The sequence below is a fragment of the Aotus nancymaae genome, unplaced genomic scaffold (genome assembly GCF_030222135.1).
Source record: "Aotus nancymaae isolate 86718 unplaced genomic scaffold, 86718_ANA_hifiasm-v0.15.2.pri h1tg000064l_1, whole genome shotgun sequence".
Taxonomy (NCBI): domain Eukaryota; kingdom Metazoa; phylum Chordata; class Mammalia; order Primates; family Aotidae; genus Aotus; species Aotus nancymaae.
Window position 1 is genome coordinate 24,574,266 of NW_026988479.1, and position 23,993 is coordinate 24,598,258.

Here is a 23,993-nt window from a genome sequence, read left to right on the forward strand (position 1 = left end):
TACAAGTAAAGCTTCTATGAACACTTATGTACAGGTTTTATACATAAGTTCTTTTACTGTGAGTTAAATGTTCAGATGTGCAATTGGTGAGTTGTACAGAAAGTGTATGTTTTATTTTTGAAGAAACTGACAAACTATTTTCCAGGGTGGTTGTACCATTTTACATTTTTTTTTTTTTTTTGAGGTGGCATCTCCCTCTGTCACCCAGGCAGGAGTGTAATGGCACAATCTCACCGGAACCTCCTCCTCTAAGGTTCAAGTGATTCTCCTGCCTCAGCCTCCTGAGTAGCTGGGATTACCAGCACCCACCACTATGCCGGGCTAATTTTTATATTTTTAGTAGAGATGGGGTTTTGCCATGTTGGTCAGGCTGGTCTTGAACTCTTGACCTCAGGTGATCTGCCCTCCCCAGCCTCCCAAAGTGCTGGGTTTACAGGCATGAGCCACTGCACTCAGGCATTTTACATTTTCACCAGCAGTGTATGAGAGATCCAGTTTCTCCACATTCTTACCAGCATTTGATATTCTATGATATTGTTTTGGTAACAGCTTTTTTTTTTTGATTTTTTGATTTTTTAAAATTTTTTTATTGCATTTTAGGTTTTGGGGTACATGTGAAGAACATGCAAGATTATTGCATAAGTACACATATGGCATTGTGATTTGCTGCCTTCCTCCCCATCACCTATATCTGGCATTTCTCCCCATGCTATCTCTCCCCAACTCCCCATCCCCCACTGTCCCTCCCCTATTTCCCCCTGATAGACCCCAGTGTGTGATGCTCCCCTCCCTGTGTCCATGTGTTCTCATTGTTCAACACCTGCCTATGAGTGAGAACATGTGGTGTTTGATTTTCTGTTCTTGTGTCAGTTTGCTGAGAATGATGGTTTCCAGGTTCATCCATGTCCCTACAAAGGACATGAACTCATCATTTTTTATGGCTGCATAGTATTCCATGGTGTATATGTGCCACATTTTCCCTGTCCAATCTGTCATTGATGGGCATTTGGGTTGGTTCCAGGTCTTTGCTATTGTAAACAGTGCTGCAGTGAACATTCATGTGCATGTGTCCTTCTAGTAGAACGATTTATAATCCTTTGGATATATACCCAGTAATGGGATTGCTGGGTCAAATGGAATTTCTATTTCTAGGTCCTTGAGAAATCGCCACACTGTCTTCCAAAATGATTGAACAAATTTACACTCTCACCAACAATGTAAAAGTGTTCCTATTTCTCCACATCCTCTCCAGCATCTGTTGTCTCCAGATTTTTTAATGATCGCCATTCTAACTGGCGTGAGATGCTATCTCAATGTAGTTTTGACTTGCATTTCTCTAATGATCAGTGATGATGAGCATTTTTTCATATGTTTGTTGGCTTCATGTATGTCTTCTTTTGTAGAGTGTCTGTTCATATCCTTCGCCCACTTTTGAATGGGTTTGTTTGTTTTTTTCTTGTAAATCTGTTTTAGTTCTTTGTAGATTCTGGATATCAGCCCTTTGTCAGATGGGTAGATTGCAAAAATTTTTTTCCCATTCTGTTGGTTGCTGATTCACTCTAATGACTGTTTCTTTTGCTGTGCAGAAGCTGTGGAGTTTGATTAGGTCCCATTTGTCTGTTTTGGCTTTTGTTGCCAATGCTTTTGGTGTTTTGGTCATGAAGTGCTTGCCTATGCCTATGTCCTGAATGGTTTCGCCTATATTTTCTTCTAGGGTCTTTATGGTGTTAGGTCTTATGTTTAAGTCTTTAATCCAGCTGGAGTTAATTTTAGTGTAAGGTGTCAGGAAAAGGTCCAGTTTCTGCTTTCTGCACATGGCTAGCCAGTTTTCCCAACACTATTTATTAAACAGGGAATGCTTTCCCCATTGCTTGTTTTTGTCAGGTTTGTCAAAGATCAGATGGTTGTAGATGTGTGGTGTTGCCTCCAAGGCCTCTGTTCTGTTCCATTGGTCTATATCTCTGTTTTGGTACCAGTACCATGCTGTTTTGATTACTGTAGCCTTGTAGTATAGTTTGAAGTCTGGTAGTGTAATGCCTCCAGATTTGTTCTTTCTGCTTAGAATTGACTTGGCTATGCAGGCTCTCTTTTGGTTCCATATGAAGTTTAAGGTGTTTTTTTTTCCAGTTCTGTGAAGAAGGTTATTGGTAGCTTGATGGGGATAGTGTTGAATCTGTACATTACTTTGGGCAGTATGGCCATTTTCACGATATTGATTCTTCCTAACCATGAGCATGGAATGTTTCTCCATCTGTTTGTGTCCTCTCTTATTTTGTTGAGCAGTGGTTTGTAGTACTCCTTGAAGAGGTCCTTTATGTTCCTTGTTAGTTGTATTCCTAGGTATTTTATTCTCTTTGTAGCAATTGTGAATGGCAGTTTGTTCTTGATTTGGCTCTCTTTAAGTCTGTTATTGGTATATAGGAATGCTTGTGATTTTTGCACATTGATTTCGTATCCTGAGACTTTGCTGAAGTTGCTTATCAGTTTTAGGAGATTTTGGGCTGAGACGATGGGGTCTTCTAAATATACAATCATGTCATCTGCAAATAGAGACAATTTGACTTCCTCCTTTCCTATTTGAATACCCTTTATTTCTTTTTCTTGCCTGATTGCTCTTGCTAGAACTTCCAGTACTATATTGAATAGGAGTGGTGAGAGAGGGCATCCTTGTCTAGTGCCACATTTCAAAGGGAATGCTTCCAGTTTTTGCCCATTCAGTATGATACTGGTTGTTGGTTCGTTGTAAATAGCTTTTATTATTTTGAGATACGTTCCATCAATACCTAGTTTATTGAGGGTTTTTAGCATAAAGGGCTATTGAATTTTGTCAAAGGCCTTCTCTGCATCAATTGAGATAATCATGTGGTTTTTGTCTTTGGTTCTGTTTATGTGGTGAATTACATTTATAGACTCGTGTATGTTGAACCAGCCTTGCATCCCCGGGATGAATCCTACTTGATCATGGTGGATAAGCTTTTTGATGTGCTGTTGCAATCGGTTTGCCAGTATTTTATTGAAGATTTTTGCATCTATGTTCATCATGGATATTGGCCTGAAGTTTTCTTTTCTTGCTGAGTCTCTGCCGGGTTTTGGCATCGGGATGATGTTGGTCTCATAAAATGATTTGGGAAGGATTCCCTCTTTTTGGATTGTTTGGGATCATTTCAGAAGGAATGGTACCAGCTCCTACTTGTATGTCTGGTAAAATTCGGCTGTGAACTCATCTGGACCTGGGCTTTTTTGGGTGGTAGGCTCTTAATTGCCACTTCAACTTCTGCCCTTGTTATTGGTCTATTCAGGGTTTTGACTTCTTCCTGGTTTAGGCTTGGGAGGATGCAAGTGTCCAGGAATTTATCCATTTCTTCCAGGTTTACTAGTTTATGTGCATAGAGTTGTTTGTAATAATCTCTGATGATGGTTTGTATTTCTGTGGAATCTGTGGTGATATCCGCTTTTTCATTTTTTATTGCATCTATTTGATTATTCTCTCTTTTCTTTTTTGTTAATCTGTCTAGTGGTCTGTCTATTTTGTTTATCTTTCAAAAAACCAGCTCCTGGATTTATTGATTTTTTGAAGGGATTTTTTTGTGTCTCTATCTCCTTCAGTTCTGCTCTAATCTTAGTTATTTCTTGTCTTCTGGTAGGTTTTGAGTTTTTTTGATCTTGCTCCTCTAGCTCTTTCAATTTTGATGATAGGGTGTCAATTTTAGATCTTTCCTTGCTTCTCATGTGGGCATTTATTGCTATATATTTTCCTCTAGACACTGCTTTAAATGTGTCCCAGAAATTCTGGTATGTTGTGTCTTTGTTCTCGTTGGTTTCAAAGAACATCTTTATTTCTGTCTTCATTTCATTGTTTATCCAGTCAACCTTCAAGAGCCAGTTGTTCAGTTTCCATGAAGCTGTGCGGTTCTGAGTTAGTTTCTGAATTCTGAGTTCTAACCTGATTGCACTGTGGTCTGAGAGACTGTTTGTTATGATTTCCGTTCTTTTGCATTTGCTGAGGAGTGATTTACTTCCAATTATGTGGTCAATTTTAGAGTAGATGTGATGGGTGCTGAGAAGAATATATATTCCGTGGATTTGGGGTGGAGAGTTCTGTAAATGTCTATTAGGTTTGCTTGGTCTAGGTCTGAGTTCAAGTCCTGGATATCCTTGTTAATTTTCTGTCTCGTTGATCTGTCTAATATTGACAATAGGGTGTTAAAGCCTCCCACTATTACTGTGTGGGAGTCTAAGTCTCTTTGTAAGTCATTAAGAACTTGCTTTATGTATCTGGGTGCTCCTGTATTGGGTGCGTATATATTTAGGATCGTTAGCTCTTCTTGTTGTATTGATCCTTTTACCATTATGTAATGTCCTTCTTTGTCTCTTTTGATCTTTGTTGCTTTAAAGTCTATTTTATCAGAGACAAGAATTGCAACTCCTGCTTTTTTTTTGCTCTCCATTTGCTTGGTAAGTCTCCCTCCATCCCTTTATTTTGAGACTTTGCGTATCCTTGCATGTGAGATGGGTTTCCTGGATACAGCACACTGATGGGTTTTGACTTTTTATCCAATTTGCCAGTCTGTGTCTTTTGATTGGGGCATTTAGCCCATTTACATTTAGGGTTAATATTGTTATGTGTGAATTTGATCCTGCCATTTTGATGCTAGCTGGCTGTTTTGCCCATTAGTTGATGCAGTTTCTTCATTGTGTCAATGCTCTTTACCATTTGGTATGTTTTTGGAGTGGCTGGTCTGGTTGTTCTTTTCTATGTTTAGTGCTTCTTTCAGGAGCTCTTGTAAAGCAGGCCTGGTGGTGATGAAATCTCTGAGTACTTGCCTGTTCGCAAAGGATTTTATTTCTCCTTCGCTTATGAAGCTTAGTTTGACTGGATATGAAATTCTGGGTTGAAAGTTCTTTTCTTTAAGGATGTTGAATATTGGCCCCCACTCTCTTCTGGCTTGTAGAGTTTCTGCTGAGAGATCTGCTTTGAGTCTGATGGGCTTCCCTTTGTGGGTAACCCGACCTTTCTCTCTGGCAGCCCTTAGCATTTTCTTCTTCATTTCAACCCTGGTGAATCTGATGATTATGTGCCTTGGGGTTGCTCTTCTTGAGGAATATCTTTGTGGTGTTCTCTGTATTTCCTGGACTTGAATATTGGCCTGCCTTGTTAAGTTAGGGAAGTTTTCCTGGATAATATCCTGAAGAGTATTTTCCAGTTTGGATTCATTCTCTCCGTCACATTCAGGTACACCTATCAAACGTAGATTAGGTCTTTTCACATAGTCCCATAGTTCTTGGAGACTTTGTTCATTCCTTTTTACCCTTTTTTCTCTAATCTTACCTTCTCATTTTATTTCATTGAGTTGATCTTCGACCTCTGATATCCTTTCTTCTGCTTGGTCAATTTGGCTGTTGAAACTTGTGTATGCTTCGCGAAGTTCTTGTGTTGTGTTTTTCAGCTCCATCAATTCACTTATATTCCTCTCTGTGCTGTTTATTCTTGTTGGCATTTCGTCAAATCTTTTTTCAAAGTTCTTAGTTTCTTTGCATTGGGTTAGAACGTGTTCTTTTAGTTCATAGAAGTTTCTTATTACTCACCTTCTGAAGCCTGTTTCTGTCAATTCATCACACTCATTCTTCATCCAGCCTTGTTCCCTAGCTGGTGAGGAGTTGTGATCCCTTGTAGGAGGAGAGGTGTTCTGGTTTCGGGTGTTTTCATCCTTTTTGCGCTGGTTTCTTCCCATCTTTGTGGATTTATCTACCTGTCGTCTTTGTAGTTGTTGACTTTCAGATGGGGTCTCTGAGTGGACGTCCAGTTTGTTGATGATGAAGTTGTATCTTTCAGTTTCTTACTTTTTCTTCTAACAGTCAGGCCCCTCTGCTGTAGGACTGCTGAGGTCCACTCCAGGCCCTGCTTGCCTGGGGTCACCTGCAGCAGCTGCAGGACAGTAAGGGTTGCTGCCAGTTTCTTCTTCTGCTATCTTTGTCCCAGAAGGATACCCTCTAGATGTCAGTCTGAGCTCTCCTTTATGAGGTGACTCTCTGGATATATGGGGATCAGGGAGCTGCTTGAGGAGACAGTCTGTCCTTTATAGGAGCTCAAGTGCTGAGCTGTGAGCTCCATTGTTCATTCAGAGCTGCTGGGCATGTAAGTTTAAGTCTGCTATAGTGGAACTCATAACTGCCTTTTTTCCCAGGTGCTCTGTCCCAGAGAGTTAGGGCTTTATTTATAAGTTTCTGTCATGCTGCTGCCTTTTTTTAGGGCTGCCCTGCCCAACAAGGAGGCAGTCTAGTCACAGTCTGCCTGCAAAGGCTTTGCTGAGCTGCTGTAGCCTCCACCCAGCTCCCGTGTGAACTTCCCTGCAGTCCTTCTGCTGTTTTGCTGGGAGCTGCAATCCTGAGCTGCTCCTATTTGGCCATCTTGGATCTGTCTGGTAACAGCTTTATTGAGATATAATTCATATCATATGGTTTGCCCATTTAAAGTGTACAAATCAATGGTTTCTAGTATATTCACAGACTTGTGTGCATCTATCACCACAATGAGTTTAGAACATTTTCATCATCCTCCCAGAAAACCTTTCACCCTTTAGCTCCAATCTCTAATTTTCCATTCCCTCAGCCTAAGGCAATTGCCAGTCTTTCTGTTTCTATACATTTGCCTATTCTGGTCATTTCATATAAATGCAATAATAAAATATGTGGTCTTTTGTGATTGCCTTTTTTCACTAAGCATGTTTTTAAGATTCACTTATGTGGCCAGGCGGGGTGGCTCATGCCTGTAATCCCAGCACTTTGGGAGGATGAGGCAGGCAGATCACGAGGTTAGGATTTTGAGACCAGCCTAACATGGTGAAAACCTGTCTCTACTGAAAATACAAAAATTAGCTGGGTGTGGTGGTGCATGCCTGTAATCCGAGCTACTCAGGAGACTGAGGTAGGAGAATTGCCTGAACCTGGGAGGTGGAGGTCGCAGAGAGAAGAGATCACACCACTACACTCCAGCCTGGGCGACAGAGCGAGAGACTCCATCTCAAAAAACAAACAACCAAAAAATTCGTTTATGTTGTAGGACATACCAATACAGTTGGTCCTTGAACATGGGTTTGGGGGCATCAACCTGTATAGTGGAAAATCCACTTATAACTTCTGACTCACCAAAAACTTAACTGCTAATAGCCCACTGTTCACTGGAAGCCTTACTGATAACATAAACAGTTGATTAACACAGTATGTTATATGTATTATATACTATATTCTTTAAGTAAGCTAGAGAAAATAACATTATTTTAAAAATCATGGAGAAGAGAAAATGTGTTTACTATTCATTAAGTGGAAGTGGAACATTGTAAAGGTCTTCACCCTGTGGTCTTTATATTGAGTAGGCTGAGGAAGAGGAGGGGTTGGTCTTGCTGTCTCAGGGGTGGCAGAGACAGAAGAAATCCTGTGTATAAGTGGAACCATGCAGTTCAAATCCATGTTGTTCAAAGGTCAATTATACATCATTTCTTTTTATTACTGATTAACATATTTTTCCTTTAAACAATTATTAGTTTATTTTTCATGCCATTTTAGATGGATATATAATAGTTGTACATTTTGGGGGAGTATATGTGATATTTTGATACCTATAATACAATGTGTAATGATCAAGTAAGGGTATGATTTTTTTCTTTTGTTTTTTTTTTTGTTTGTTTGTTTGATTGATTGATTTTTTAAAATTTGTTTTGTTTTGTTTTGTTTTGTTTTATAGAGATGGGGTCTCACCATGTTGCCCAGGCTGGTCTTGAACTCCTGACCTCAGGTGATCCACCTACCTCGGCCTCCCAAAGTGCTGGGATTACAGGCGTGAGCCACTGCACTGGCCGGGTATGATGTTTTTAAACAAATAACAATGTGATTTTTTTCCATTACACAGGCTATAATTTAAGGGATAACATATGCTGCTACAGAGAGGTTTTGCCAGGCCTGCTTTCTAGATTGCAATTAACCCAAGTGAAAATTAATGCTATTTTAAGTCTTTAGTAGTTCTCTGTAAAGTATTTCTCTCTCTCTTTTTTTCTTTTTTACCCCACCCAGCAATTCTCATGATTTTATGTGTTTAGCAATAGCTTTGAGTTGTGGAACCTGAATAGCTTTCCTGAAATTCTCTGGGGATCTTTCTAGAGAAGCTGTGCACAGGTAGTGAATGTTGCAATTCAGGCCAGGGACAAATCAGCAGACCACGGGGTGTGTTCAGGAGCTAGAACAGAGCTGTGCCTCAGACAGATTTGTTCCAGGATCTTTCTGGGCCCTTTGCCCTCTGTTCAGCCCTGCCCTCCCCAAACACCCATTTATGTGCTCTCAGATCAGTGCTTTCAGCCTAAGACAGAAAATTCAACAGCTACTGATACATCCACAAGAACCATTTATGTAACAAATAGTATAATCATCGGCATTGTGAGGTACAGAAGAGGATACAAGATGATACAAGATGAATCTTGCCTCCAAGAGCTTAGTGTCTAGCCAGGAAAATGAGTACCCTGAGCACAAGGTTACATAGAATCCATGCCATTTTAAATATTATGAAGTATTTTAGCCATCCAAAAAATAACAAAGCATAAAACAACAAATACCCACGTACTTACCTCCTAGCTTTAACATTTTTGCCATGTTTCCTTTGTACTTTTTTAAACAAAGCATCTCAGTTACTCAGCAATGAAAGGGAAGGAACTACAACTATTGATACCCACAATTTACATGAATCTCCAGGGAATTAATGCTGATTGAACGAAGCCAATCCTAAAAGATTCCATTTACATGAATTTCTGGAAAAGACATCATCATAGAAATGGAGAACAGATTTGTGGTTGCCAAGGGTTAGGCTGGGATGGGGGACTGGAGCGAATGAGGTGAAAAGGCAACATGAGGGATGTTGTGGTACAACTGTGTATCTTACTCTATCCAATTTTTTTTTTATTTCTTGCTTCAGAGTCTTGCTCTGTCACTCAGGCTGGAGAGCAGTGGCGAGATCTCAGGTCACCATAACCACTGTATCCTGGGTTCAAGCGATTCTCTTGCCTCAGTCTCCCAAGTAGCTGGGATTACAGGTGCCCACTACCATGCCTAGTTAATTTTTTTTATTTTTACTAGATACGGGGTTTCACCATGTTGGCCAGGCTGGTCTCAAATTCCTGACATCAGGTGATCCACCCGCCTCGGCCTCCCAAAGTGCTGGGATTACAGGCATGAGCCACCGCACCTGGCTACAATCTTTTCTGTTGGGGTTTGTACACTCTGTGTTTTGTTTAAAAAATCCTTCCCATCTGAAGAACATAAACATATTTTCCTATGCTTTCTTCTAAAAATAAGAGTTTCACATTTAACATTTAGGTATTTAAACCATCTGGAAATTATTTTGGGCATGATGTGGGATTGTACTTACTTATTTTTCTATATGGGAAACCAATTTTCCATTATCCCATGGACCATCCTTTTACCAGTTAGCAAAATAGAAACACTTTGTTTTTTTGCACAATGTTTTAAATTTAAAAGTTATTATAATAATTGTTCTGTTTGTTGGTTTGTTTCTTCATTTTCTACATATTACCTGTATAGTTATACCTAATTAAACACTGAATTCTATACCAATTCAATAAATCTGCTCTCAAGATATTCTAGAATCTTCTCGAGTGCTCTAGTTCAGACTGTTTACCCTCTGCCTGGAGTCAGCAGTCAACCCTAGGATTTCTTTTCACCTATCCTGGGGATTTCCTTGCCTTTCTCCAGTGTGGGATTGACAGTTTTCCATGTCTTTTTTTTTTTTTTTAGAAGCAGAATGTCTGAAGTGATCCTATGTCTTTCTCTTTCTTGATTTATTTCTTTTTTTAGTGAAGCACATTCTCAAGTAGTTTTCTGAGAATGGGACCATAAGATGTAAATTCTCGAGGCCTTCAAGGTTCTACAGTTTTTCCTCAACTTATTTAGATGTGGAATTTTTTTTTTTTTTTTTTTTGAGACGGAGTTTCGCTCTTGTTACCCAGGCTGGAGTGCAATGGCGCGATCTCGGCTCACCGCAACCTCCGCCTCCTGGGTTCAGGCAATTCTCCTGCCTCAGCCTCCCGAGTAGCTGGGACTACAGGCGTGCGCCACCATGCCCAGCTAATTTTTGTATTTTTAGTAGAGACAGAGTTTCACCTTGTTGACCAGGATGGTCTCAATCTCTTGACCTCGTGATCCACCCGCCTCGGCCTCCCAAAGTGCTGGGATTATAGACGTGAGCCACCGCGCCCGGCCAGATGTGGAATTTTTAAAAAAGTTATCCTATTGAGACTTTCACTTCCTGGATCTAAGTATTCATGTCTTTTATATATATGTGTGTGTGTGTGTGTGTATACACATATATTTAAATTCTGAATAATTCTTAATTTCATCTCTTCAAATATTGCCTCTCCTCACTCTTTCCATTCTTGCCATCAGAACTCTTGTTTGTTACATGGACCTTTTTCTTTCAATATTCGTATCCCTTAAATTCTCTCTCATATTTTCCATGCTTTTCTATGTTTAGGAGTCTGAATAATTTCTTCAGCTCTATCTGCCCCTTTACTAGTTCTCTTTCCTAAACATTTGTTTAATCTATTCAGTTTTTAATTTCAAAGACCAAATTTTTAATTTCTGTGAATTCTATTTTGGTACTTTTTTTTTTTTTTGAGACAGGGTCTCACTCTGTCACCCAAGTGCAGTGGTGCAACCTTGGCTAACTGCAACTTCCACCTCCTGGGCTCAAGTGATCCACCCACTTCAGCCTCCTGAGTAGCTGGGACCATAGGCGTGTGCCGCCATGCCTGACTAATTAAAAAAAAGTTTTTTTTCTGGCCGGGCGCCGTGGCTCTCGACTGTAATCCCAGCACTTTGAGAGGCCGAGGTGGGTGGATCACCTGAGGTCGGGAGTTCGAGATCAGCCTGACCAACATGGAAAAACCCTGTCTCTACTAAAAATACAAAATTAGCCAGGCATGGTGGCTCACCCCTGTAATCCCAGCTACTCCGGAGGCTGAGGCAGAAGAATTGCTTGAACCTAGGAAGCGAAGGTTGCGGTGAGCCGAGATCGTGCCATTGCACTCCAACCTGGGCAACAAAAGTGAAACTCCATTTCAAAAAACAAACAAAAATTTTTTTTGTAGAGATGAAGTCTCACTATGTTGCCTAGGCTGGTCTTGAACTCCTGGACTCAAGCAAGCCTCCTGCCTTGGCCTCCCAAAATTTTGCGATTACAGACATGCGCCACTATGCCCAGCCCTATCTGATACTTGTAAAACATTATACAGGTCTCTATTTTTTGTTCTATGTCTTTCCTCCTTCCGCATTTCTGTTTTGGCCTGTATCTGACTGATTGGTTATCTGACACTCTTGGGGTTTACTCCTGCTCTTGTTATTTCTGCTGGTACTCACAGGGGCATTCTTTTTTTTTTTTTTTGAGATGGAGTTTCGCTCTTGTTAGCCAGGCTGGAGTGCAATGGCGCGATCTCGGCTCACTGCAACCTCCGCCTCCTAGGTTCAAGCAATTCTCCTGCCTCAGCCTCCTGAGTAGCTGGGATTACAGGCACGCACCACCATACCCAGCTAATTTTTTGTGTTTTTAGTAGAGACGGGGTTTCACCATGTTGACCAGGATGGTCTCGATCTCTTGACCTCGTGATCCACCCGCCTCGGCCTCCCAAAGTGCTGGGATTACAGGCGTGAGCCACCGTGCCTGGCCTCACAGGGGCATTCTTATAATTTTTGGTTCCAAACTTATCTTCAGGACATGGTTCTCTGTTGCCTAGGTTAAAGACATGTCTTTCTGGAAACATTTCATTTTGTTATGGTCACTTAGAATCCAAGATTTCTTTTTGTGTAAATTTCTCAGCTTTGGGCCACTTGGACCACATGCGTAGCGTCGATTTGAACCTAAACCCAGTGAAGGCAGGTCTGTTGTTATGAATTTGTGTTATGAAGGAGATCTTTTTTTCTCACCCAGAACCCAAGACAGGATGAATTGTCTTTGTCATCTTCTGTGTGGATGGCTGCATGTTTTTTTTCCTGATCCACCATTTCACTGAAGTCCTTGTTGGGGGAGGGGACAGTTCTGTGAAGGAGCTTGTCTCCTGTTCCTACCTGGGCACTAATGCCCAAGTCTCTGGTTCACTGAGCTTCAAATGCTCTCTTCCCTGCACACGCCTCTACTTTGGGCCACCGCTGCATCAGCTCAGCTGCTCCCCACCCTAGTTTTCAAATCCCTGTTTGAGGGCCCTAGTAATTTCTTTTCCTTTCTTACAAGCTCTGACATGCAATTAAAAGGAGTTTATTATAGCTGATCTAGCATTCCTGTGTTTTGTGGTAGGAAAGTTTTTCAGATAATCTTGTCCATGGTATTGCCCTTGATACTTTATTATTATTACTACTTTTTTGAGATGAAGTCTTGCTCTGTCCCCCAGGATGGAGTGCAGTGGCATGATCTCAGCTCATTGCAACCTCCATCTCCTGGGTTCAAGTGATTCTCCTGCCTCAGCCTCCCAAGTAGCTGGGATTACAGGTGTGTGCCACCACGATCAGCTAATTTTTGTATTTTTAGTAGAGATGTGGTGCCACGCTGGTCTTGAACTCCTGACCTCAGGTGATCCACCCACCTTGGCCTCCCAAAATGATGATATTACAGGCATGAGCCACCACTCCCGGCCTGTTGATACTTTAAAAGTTAGAGATAAAGGATTGTAGGAGTTTCAGAGAAGAAGAGTGGAGCTGGTGGGAGTGAGGAAATGAGGGGAGGATCAAGAGCGGCCTTAAATAAGTGACTGTTTAAAAAAAAAAAGTGACTGTTAAAAAAAAAAGTGACTGTTAGGGGATAGGAACACAGGAAGGGGCACAGCAGGTACAAAAGCAGGAAATGCCAATGCAGGTATGGACAAGAGCCCTCAACTCTCCGCTGCAGTACAACCTGTGAAGGGGAAATGAAGTTGGAGCCTGGAGTACAGTCTGTGAAGGGGAAATGAGGTTGGAATCAGATCATTGAGCAGCAGGAAGCTACTAAAGTCTTACAACGCATTCCATGATCACAAGCTTTGTTTCAGGGAGTTTAAACTGGAAGCGTGTCCAGGAAGAACGGGTGTGGGGGTGGCGGGAGAGGAGTGTGGATTTGGAAGGATGGCTCTGGAGGCTGTGGAAATAGTCCAGGTGATGGGTAGTAAGGCCTGAAAGGGGTAGCTGGTGGGGTGGGGTGTAGGGGGACCACTGGGAGAGGGTGAAAGAGATTCAGCTGCACCAGATAAAGAAATCTAGGTCAAGAGCTGAATTGGAAATAGAAGAAAAGCCAGGCAAGCACATTGTCTGAGTCCTGGGAAATGAATTTAAAATGTCAAGCATTATTATTTTTTTCTTTCTTTCTTTTTTTTTTTTTTTTTTAAGATGGGGTTTCACCATGTTGGTCAGGCTGGTCTTGAACTCCTGACCTCAGGTGATCTGCCTGCCTTGGCCTCCAAAGTGCTTGGATTAAGAATTATTTATTCTTTTAATTTTTTTCTTTTTTTTTTTTAAACACAGTCTCGCTCTGTTGCGGAGGCTGGAGTGCAGTGGCATAATCTTGGCTCACTGCAACCTCTGGCTCCAAGGTTCAAGCAATTCTCCTGCCTCAGCCTCTCATGCTACCACTCCCAGCTAATTTTTGTATTTTTCAGTAGAGACGGGATTTCACCATGTTGGCCAGGATGGTCTTGATCTCTTGACCTCGTGATCCGCCCACCTCGGCCTCCCAAAGTGCTGGGATTATAGGTGTGAGCCACCGCGCCCAGCCATTTTTGTATTTTTAGTAGAGATGGGATTTCATCATGTTGGCCAGGCTGGTCTTGAACTCTGGACCTCAGGTGATCCACCCACCTTGACCTCTCAAAGTGCTGGGATTACAGGTGTGAGCCACCACCTAAAATGTCAAGAATTATCAGAGCTGTTACCTACCTTTTAATATTGTTCAGCTCTTGCCTACAAATGCTAATAAACAGTTCATTTGACTCTGTTTGCAGATCACGATATTTTTAGGTCTCTTGATGAGTAATTGTCATTGAATTAGAGACAGCATGTCCCAACAAATATTCAGTGAGTAGGATGGTTTTGCTTTTCCTAGAACCTGCTGACATGGCCAAGCATGGAGCCGACGAGCCATCCTCCAGGTCAGGGAGTCCGGACGGGGAAGACAGGGCCTCTGAGGACAGATTGCTGCTTCATCAGAGGCTGGCTGTCCAGGAGCTCATCAACACCGAGGTCTCCTACTTGCACTTGCTCCATCTCTGTGCCTCTGACATCAGGAGCCGCCTCCAGCAGGTACTTGGGTGGGGTCACACACAGCCTGTCTTTATAGGGGCAAATGTGGGTCTCAGCTTCTGAGACTTCCCATCCATTCCTGGGGCAAGCTTGATAGAAAGGAAGCATGGTGTTTGTGAAGTCTGACAGACCTGGATGTAAAACTCCAGTGCTTCCATTCATTGGCCATGCAACCTCCAGCAAGGCCTTCCATGGCTTAGAGTCTTAGTATATTCCTCGGCTAACTGGGGAGAGGAATAATCACCTGGGAGAACTATGTGAGCTAATGAACAAGCCTGTTTCAAGTTTGGAATAGATTGCTTAAACTGACCTATATTATTATTCTCCTCCTCCTCCTTCTTTTTCCTGCTTCCCCTTCAAGGGTCTCTTTATTCAATCTGCAAAGTCACTGTCAGCAACTTGGCCTGGCTCTCTGTGGCTTCCAACAAGGAAATGCTTAAAAGTCAGGAAATGCATTTGGTGACTCTCCTAGTACCAAAAATTGACTCCAGCCTCTTTGGGCACCCTGAAATAAATCAATAGCATTTGCTTTTTTTTTTTTTTTAACTTTTCTACCAGAATTTCAAAAACAAAAATCTCTATTATATATATATACACACACACACACACACACATATATATATATATAAACAATATTTATAGACATACATATATAGAGAGATCCTTCAACCCAGAAGAGGAAAGGGATCCAGCGTCCTCTGGGGTGCCCTTTGGCCTGGTGCAGGAAGGCCAGGAGGCACTAGCTGTCTTGGGGATCATCTAGAGATGTGTAGTGCTGAGCTGATGTAGGCAGCTGATGTGGATGGGGGAGTCTCCAACAGCCCTCACCCTCTAAAGAAGGTGGAGCTATGACAAACCAGGGCAGCCCTCACTCAAGCTTTCCACACATCCTGAAATGCAAGCTGTACCTAATGGAGCCTTGAAACTAAAACCCAAAGTGCAGATACAACAGGATTCCCTGCTAGGCCTCTGGGGGACTGACTCCTTAGGGAAGAGTTTCAAGAGTGTCAAGAAGCAGTGGCTGGAGGAGCCAGCAGGGAGGACATATGCCTACAGCCCCCAGGCCCAGAAGATAGGTGTCATGGACACAGAGGCCTGTTCAGCCACAGGAGAGGGGCTGGGCTCTGTCCCCTCTTCGGGTCTCCAACCACAGCCCCTGCATTCAGGCAGGGGAGCCCAAAAGGCCAGGGAGAGGCTCTAATTACCCAGGAAAGCTGGAGGCAGACTTTTTTTTTTTTTTTTTTTTTTTTTAAGAGACAAGGTCTCACTGCATTGCCCAGTCTGGTCTCAAACTACCAGGCTCAAGTGATCCTCCCATCTCAGCCTCCCAAGGCAGACTCCTGATTAGCTAGGATTACAAGCACGTGCCACCACACCCAGCCATGACCTGCATTCTAATTGTCTTATTTGCAGGGTGATGACATGAAGAAATTATCACTATGAGGGTTTCTATTATAGTGGTCACTTTGTACATTTCCTTCTTCTGGTTTCAGAAATCATGCAGGCTCTTGCTTGCTACGTTTCAAGCATCTCCTCGCATTTGAGCTCCATTAGGGCAAAGATTCTGTTTAGTTCAGTATATCCCAGTCATGACAAATAAATAATGGACTTAAAATTAGTCTTTCTTCAATGAATGAAATACCAAAGTAGTTAATGCAGAAAGTGAAGTATTTGTTTTATTTTACCCTCCAGAAATTAGAATTTTTCTCCATAGGCATTAAACAAACAAATACAGTCATATGTCACATAACACCAGGGATATGTTTTGAGAAATGCGTAGTTAGGCAATTTCATCACGTGCAAAGGTCACTTACACAAACCTAGATGGTATAGCCAACGACACTCCCAGGCTGGATGGCATGGCCCATTGCTCCTAGGCTATAAATCTGTACAGCATGTCACTGCCCTGAATGCTAAGGCAACTGCAACACAGTAGTATTTGTGTATCTAAACACAGAAAAGGTAGAGTGAAAATATGATATAATCCTATGAGATCACCCTGGTATATGCAGTCCATCATTGATCAAAATGTTATTATGCAGTACATGACTGTATATGTTGTTATTTATTTTAACAAAAACAAGAGCATACTCTAGATATTGTTCTGCAGTTAGCTTTCCCACTTGTGTGTCCAGCCCATCCTTCCATGCTTGTGCATTTATATAGATGTCCTGCATCTTTTTAAACAGTGGTATATACCAGGTATATAGTCTGGTTAATAGGAGCCGGAGAGTGCATCTTGAGGTCATGGTGGTTGGTGCCAAGTATGTCAGCGCTGGAAAGAAGTCTAACTTCTCACCCTCAGATGACAGATGGGGAAACTGAGAGAAGATAGCTGGCAGCAGACCTAGGCTAAAACTCCGGTTCAGCTTCCTTTCGCACTGAGTACTCCATCTCTTCCTCTCTTCTTGTAGAGTAATGAAAATATCTAATTTGTAACATTTCAAAATCCTGGCAAAATTCCACTGGGGCAGCCAGTCTTCTCCAGAGTGATGGGAATGGTGTGAGTGTTCTGTTCTACTCTTGAAAGCCTGCAAATATACTCTATGGAACTCCCAACGACCACCCATGGCTTCTTTGTTCCTTCCAGTTGCCGCAGGGAGATCTGGATGTCCTGTTCTCAAACATTGATGATATCATCAAGGTGAACAGCAGATTCCTTCATGATCTGCAGGAGATAGCCTCCAAGAAAGAGGAACAAGTGCAGCTAGTTGGTAAGCAAAAAAACTTGAAGAATTGTCAGCCTTAGAATTGTTCTCAGTGATTGGTCCCTGTTTAACTGTCTCCAGAGTTTCAGGGAAATGCAGCTCGATGGCAGTCTGTTTTGGGGATCTCCAAAACACAACATAACAGAGCCAGCAGGGCCCTCAAATAACATCTAGTCCAGTCCTATTGCTTTACAGACAGAGACTGAGCCCCAGAGACAGAGAGGAACATCCTCACAGTCACATAATTGCTAATGATGCGGCTAAATCTTTAGTCTGTGTCTCTTTCACATTCATTCATCCAGTAGTTATTTACTGAGCAATTGCAGTGTGCAGTCACAGGGTCAACAAGAGAGCCTGAGCTTCTATTCTCATGGGATTGACAAGTTAGTGAGAGAGACAGAAGATAGACAACAGAATTGTAGGTAATAATTTGTAATTTGAAGGAAATAAATAGCTGTGGTAACTTCTGGGTGTGAGGGAGGGCCTCTGGAGGAGGGAGCATATGAGCTGAGATCTGAGTGTCAGGAAGGAGTTAGCCTTGAGAATATCCGGAGGGAGACTAGAGAGCATAGTTGTGCAAAGGCCCTGAGGCAAGAATGAGTTGAGAATGTTTAAAGGACAGACAGAAGGTTGATGTGGCTCCAGGGAAATTAGTGAGGGGAGACTGTTAGGGGATAAGACAGAAGAGGCACACAAAGACCAGATCATGCACAGCTTTATAGGTCATGGCAAGGAGTTTGGAGTTATTCTAACTGTGATAAGGAGCCTTGGACAGTTTTGAGTGAGGAAGTGACATGGTTTGATTTATGTTTTTCAAAGATCTCTTTGGCTATTGTGGACAGCGGACTTTGAGGGGGTGGTAAGAATGGAAGCAGCGACACTAGCTGGGGGCTTTACTGTGGCCCAGATGAGAAACGAGGAGAGTCTCCTTTCAATTTTTTTTTTTTTGAGATGGGATCTCAATCTGTTGCCCAGGCTAGAGTACAATGGAAAAATCATGGCTCACTGCAGCCTCTACCTTCCAGCCTCAAGGATCCTCCTGCCTCAGCCTCCCAAGAAGGATAGTCTCCTCATTCTGAAATGGTGAGGATGACCAGAGCAGAAAGAAGGGAGGAGTGGGTGCAAACCTCATGCCTGTCTCCTTCTGTCTCATCCCATCTGCTGCCAGGATTCTCATGGTGTGGGGTTTCCTAGTGGAGTCAGGAGATAAAGGTGAATGGGTGGGTACCAGATTCACTACAGTGGCAGGGAGGAGGAGAAGAAGGTACCCACTGCTGTGGCCACCCAAGTCCCCCAGGCTTTTACACCACCACTCTTCTACCCTATCCTGGACATGAATAATGAGGATGGGGATTAAAAATAACAATTATGCAAACAAATATATATACATATTTTTTTGAGATGGAGTCTCACTCTGTCACCCAGGCTAGAATGCAATGGCACTATCTCAGCTCACTGCAACCTCTGCCTCCTGGGTTCAAGCGATTCTCCTGCCTCCTGAGTAGCTGGGATTACAGGTGCCTGCCACCATGCCCGGTTAATTTTTGTATTTTTAGTAGAGATAGGGTTTCACCATGTTGGCCATGCTAGTCTTGAACTCCTGACCTCAGGTGATCCTCCTGCCTCGGCCTCCCAAAATGCTGGGATTACAAGTGTGAGCCACTATGCCTGGCCTAAATATACAAACAAATCTTAAAAACCTACTTTCTGAGTGTTTACAAAATGCTAACCACTGTTCTTATGCACATATATTAATTTACTTCATCTCAAAATAACTCTGAAAGGTAGATACCATTATCTCATTTTACAGTTGAGGAATCTGGCACAGAGAGGCAAGAACCTGCTTCAAATCACGCAGCTAGGGGCAGAGCCAGGATTTGAGTGCAGGTGGTTGGCCTTGAGAGTCAAGGCTCTCAACTGCTACACTGAATTGCTTCTGCATGGTAGAAGGTGAGAATAAAGCCTGTGTGTATTGTGTGTTTATCATTCCTTTGAAAATATAGTTCTTTATTAAAATAGCAATGTGAGTGAGTTACTATTCCCTGTAAATGATAAAGGAATGAAAAATTAAAGAATAAGATTTTTAAAAGTACCTGTAGGTCAGGCACGGTGGCTCACGCCTGTAATCCCTGCACTTTGGGAGGGATCTGAGGTGGGCAGATCACTTGAGGTCAGGAGTTCAAGACACCCTGGGTAACATGGTGAAACCCTGTCCGTCTCTACTAAAAATACAAAAATTAGCCAGGCATGGTGGCACACACTTGTAATCCCAACTACTTGGGAGGCTGAGGCATGAGAATCTCTTGAACCCAGGAGGCAGAGGTTGCAGTGAGCTGAGATCATGCCACTGCACTCCAGCCTGGGTGACAGAGTGACTCTGCCTCAAAAATAAAAAAAATGTCTGTAAATGTTCTCACAAGTAGTTTCTCTTTTATCATTTGATCATTATTTCTGTTAATAATTAACACTTACTTGAGTGGAAACTGATATAGCCTCAGGCTGAAAACATTCTAAGGGTCTGAGGACTTGGAGCTCAGGCTCTTCCACAGCTGCGTGTTTGGGATTCGATGTGGTTTCTTGTAAAGGTCCTCACTTCTCAGTCTGCCTTCCTGCTGGACCCACAGAGCCAAAATGCTACTTTGTCTCCTGATCACACCTGGTGATGTCTCCAGGGACTGCCCTCACTGCTTCTCTGTAAAGTTTCCAGATAAAATATAGGATGCTCAGTTAAATTTTAGTATAAGTATGTCCCAAATGTTGCATGGGATAATGCTTATGTTAAAAAATTATTCATTGTTTATCTAAAATTCAAATTTAACAGAGCATCCTGTACTCCTCTCTCCCCTGCAAATTTGGCAGTCCTGTTCCCTGGCCTTTACAGAGTCTTCAGAAAATCCCCTCCTCATCCTTTGTCTCTTGTGGTTACCAAAAAGAGGCCCAAATAATCCACATGGCTTTCCTTCTCCTCAGTGCAACTGTGTGCTAGGTTAGGCTGCTCTGGCCCCTGCTCGCTCACTCTCTGTTCCCCTTCTAGGCCCTAGGCCTTACTATGCAAGGAGAGCCCTTTTCCCAGTAGGACAGCAACAGAATTTTTTGTTTGTTTTGAGACAGTCTTCCTCTGTCACCCAGACTGGAGTACAGTGGTGTGATCTCGGCTTACTGCAACCTCCGCCTCATGGGTTCAAGAGATTCTCATATCTCAGCCTCCCAGGTAGCTGGGATTACAGGTGTATGCTAGCACACCCGGCTAATTGTGTATTTCAATTCACAACTGGGTTTCACCATGTTGGCCAGGCTGATTGCAAATTCTTGACTTAGCAATAGCATTTTGAAAGACTTTTGGGAGGCTGGGCACGGTGGCTCATGCCTGTAATCCCAACACTTTGGGAGGCCAAGGCGGGTGGATCACGAGGTCAGGAATTTGAGACCAGACTGGCCAACACAGTGAAACCCGTCTCTACTAAAACTACACAAATTAGTCGGGCATGGCATTGGACATCTCTAGTCCTAGCTACTTGGGAGGCTGTGGCAGGAAAATTGCTTGAACCCAGGAGGTGGAGGTTGAAGAGAGCTGAGACTATGCCACTGCACTCCAATCTGGGCAACAGAGTGAGACTCTGTCTCAAAAAAAAAAAAAAAAAAAAAGGAAATATGACATGAGCTACAAATATTTAAAATTTTCAAGTAGCTACATTAAGAAAAAGAAGCAACTGAAATTAATTTCAATGATCTCTTTTATTTAACTCAATATGTCCAAAATAATATTGCAACATGTAATCAGTATAAACATTCGCCATTTGTTACTTTTGTTTCGTATGAAGTCTTTTTGCAATACAGTATCTTTTATACTGACAGCACGTCTTATTTGGGGTTTACCGTATTTCAAGTGCCCAGTAGCCACATGTGGCTGGTGACTACTGTGTTTGAGCACTGCAGTGCTAGTGGCTACAGCAGGAGTTTTGGAATCTAACAAGGCCCTGCCACCCACAACCTCTTTCCTTTCTGAGTCCCAGTTACTGCCACCTTAAAATGAGTGTGAAAATAGTATCCATCTCTGTGCCAACAATGATGCAGCATACTTAATATTAAGTAGCTCTTTGAATTCTCATAACATCATTACTTGTTGATTATTATTAATAACCTCCATTTTACCTAAGACATCTCTGAGGCTCAGAGAGGCTAAGTAACTTTCCCGAGGTCACACAGCTTGACCAGGCAGAGTTAGTATTTGAACCCAGCTATTCTAGAGCTAGGTCTTGACCATCCTGCCTCCCCTTCTTCCTTTCTGACTAATCTCAGCTAAACTGTCCCTTTGATGCTAGGAATCAATTGTTTGCTAATCTGTGACTGTTGAAGGACAAGCAGGGAGGAAACATTTCCTTTGGTGTGATGGGCATTCTTGCCTCTTTGGACCCCTCTGCTCTCTGGGAGTTCACTTTCCTCCATCCTTTAGTTACTGAAACACCCTTGCCTCTGGCCACACTGGTATGACACAGTTTCCTTGGCATGTCTGACTCATTCCTGAGGACTTGCCCATGTTGAGGAGAGTGTGGGAACCGCCCTAGGTCTCACGGTCATGCCACACTATCTCCTAGCGTGGCCATCTCTGCAGTTGGCTAATCTCCCTCTCACACAGCTTCTTCCTGGCTGCAGTTTTGGGGTGGTCATGTTCGGCCTGGCTCCAGGGGCTTCACCTGGGAGTCCTTGCTAGGCATCAGCTGAACCGACACTGGGAAAGGGTAGGCCCTGGGGATCTTTGCTGAGAGCTGGACCATGCACCTCTGGCCACCAACTGATGTGTCCCAACACGGACCTGATCTAGATGACAGGTCCAGCACATGGCTTTGGCAGGCAGTAGGGTCAGCTGGGCTTCCTGTGGTCCCTGGTTCCCCACCCGCCCTCTTGTGGTTCATTTGTTTTTCTTCATCTTCACCACTTCCTCTCAAGTCCGTCCACCCTCTATAGGTAACTAATCTCATTAGTTTCTGATTTGAAAATATGAAACACTTTGCAAATTTGCATGTCATTTTTGCAGAGGTGCCATGCTAATCTCTATGTTGTTTCAACCTTGGTATATGTGATGCTGAAATTGAGCACCAGCATGATCCTTTTAAGCAGAAATCAGGTCATGTCACCGTTCCTCAAAACCTTCCAGTTGCTTCCTGCCACTGTTAGAATAAAACCTGAATCCTTTACTTCACTTAACTTATTTTGAGACCCTACATGATCTGGCTTCTGTTTCCTGCTTATTTCCTCTACTTTATTTTTATGTAATTAATTAATTTGTTTTTTGAGACAGAGTCTCGCTCTGTTGACCAGGCTGGTGTACAGGGTCTCAGCTCACTACAACCTCTGCCTCCCGGGTTCAAGCGATTCTCCTGCCTCAGCCTCCTGAGTAGCTGGGATTACAGGTGCATGCTACCACGCCCGGCTAATTTTTGTATTGCTTTAGTAGAGATGAGGTTTTGCTATGTTGGCCAGGCTGGTCTCAAACTCCTGGCCTCAAGTGATGATCCACCCGCCTTGGCCTTTCAGAATGCTGGGATTCCAGGTATGAGCCACAGCACCCAACCTATTTTATTTTTTGACGCTATCCATCTGGAGATTTATTTCCTCTACTTTATGCCCTTGTTCACCTGCTCCAGCTGCACTTGCCTTCTTGTTTTTTTTTTTTTTTGAGATGGAGTCTCATTCTGTTGCCCAGGCTGGAGTGCAATGGCGCAATCTTGGCTCACTGCAACCTCTACCTCCCAGAGTCAAGTCATTCTCCTGTCTCAGCCTCCCAAGCAGCTGGGACTATAGGCATGCACTGCCATGCCCAGCTAATTTTTGTATTTTTAGTAGAGATGGAGTTTCACCATGTTGGCCAGGCTGGTCTCAAACTCCTGACCTCAAGTGATTCATCTGCCTTGGCCTTACAAAGTGCTGGGATTAAGTCTTGAACCACTGCAACCAGCCACATTTACCTTCTTGCTGATGCCCTTGTAGCCAGCACTTTCCTGCCTCAGGGCCTCTGCAGGTGTCCTTCCTTAATACTGGGTGCTGCTCTTCCCCTACTTGTTCCCAAGGCTGGTTACCTCTGGTCTCTGGTAGACATTCACATCTTCTGAGAGATCTTCTCCAAGTAGATCCCCTACCATTCTCTAACTCTTTATTTGGCTTCATTTTAATTCATGGCACTTATTATTCCTGACATATGTAATATATTTATTTATTATCTGTCTTCCTCACCCCAGAATATAAACCTTATGGGCAGGAGCTTTCTTTTGTTGACAGAGCTTAGCAGAGTGCCTGGTACATAGACAATAAATAAGCAGTTGATGAATATCTGGTGAATATTTGCTGCTTCAGGAGTGTATCTCTATCAGTGCCTATGTCAGGTGCTTTACATGCATTATTTTATTTAATCATTACCAAAAACCCTTGGAGGTAAGTACTGTTTTTATTTGCATTCTATAGATGAGAAAATAGAAACACTTGGCCCAGGTTACACAACTGAGGAAGGGTCGCTGGAGATCTGGCCCTAGTTCCCTCGAATGCGAGCCCACACCGTAACCACCTGTGCTATGCCGCAGCATGTCTTTGTCAATTGGGGATTTGTCGTTGTGCTTGCCACACATTTTGTCTTTAATTGTAAAGATAAAATGAGCTAAAGGTCATGAGTGTGTTTTGTGTACTATGAAGCACTGTCCAAATGTGAGCATTATTAATATTCCTGGTATGACTATAGCTACCATTTAGTAAGTGCTCACAGTGTCCCAGCCTAAGCTATATATCATTCTGTCACTTAATCCTCAGAACAACCTTGTGGAAAGATGGAAAAAAACAGAAAGTCAGGAAGATGAGGTCATTTGCCCATGGTGACATGCTGGTAAGCCCAGCAGTCTCACTGGAGAGCTGGAGGGGTTTACTTACTGCCTCCCTGTTCCAAGCTAGGGGATGCACAGACATGCCCTTGATGACTCC

The 23,993-nt window shown here is 42.8% G+C and overlaps 1 protein-coding gene and 1 non-coding gene across 2 annotated transcripts in view; one reads left to right on the forward strand and one right to left on the reverse strand.

Annotated features, from left to right (window-relative positions):
- ARHGEF37 (Rho guanine nucleotide exchange factor 37) overlaps positions 1–23,993 on the forward strand; it is a 64,948-nt gene that overhangs the window by 10,852 nt on the left and 30,103 nt on the right. The window contains exons 2-3 of the mRNA XM_012453185.3: positions 14,123–14,319; positions 16,910–17,033. Coding sequence (XP_012308608.2) covers positions 14,123–14,319; positions 16,910–17,033 — 321 coding nt within the window. The remainder of the gene's footprint in view (positions 1–14,122; positions 14,320–16,909; positions 17,034–23,993) is intronic.
- LOC135270718 (U6 spliceosomal RNA) lies at positions 22,020–22,124 on the reverse strand. The gene has a single exon (XR_010338847.1). It is a non-coding gene; the product is annotated as a U6 spliceosomal RNA (small nuclear RNA).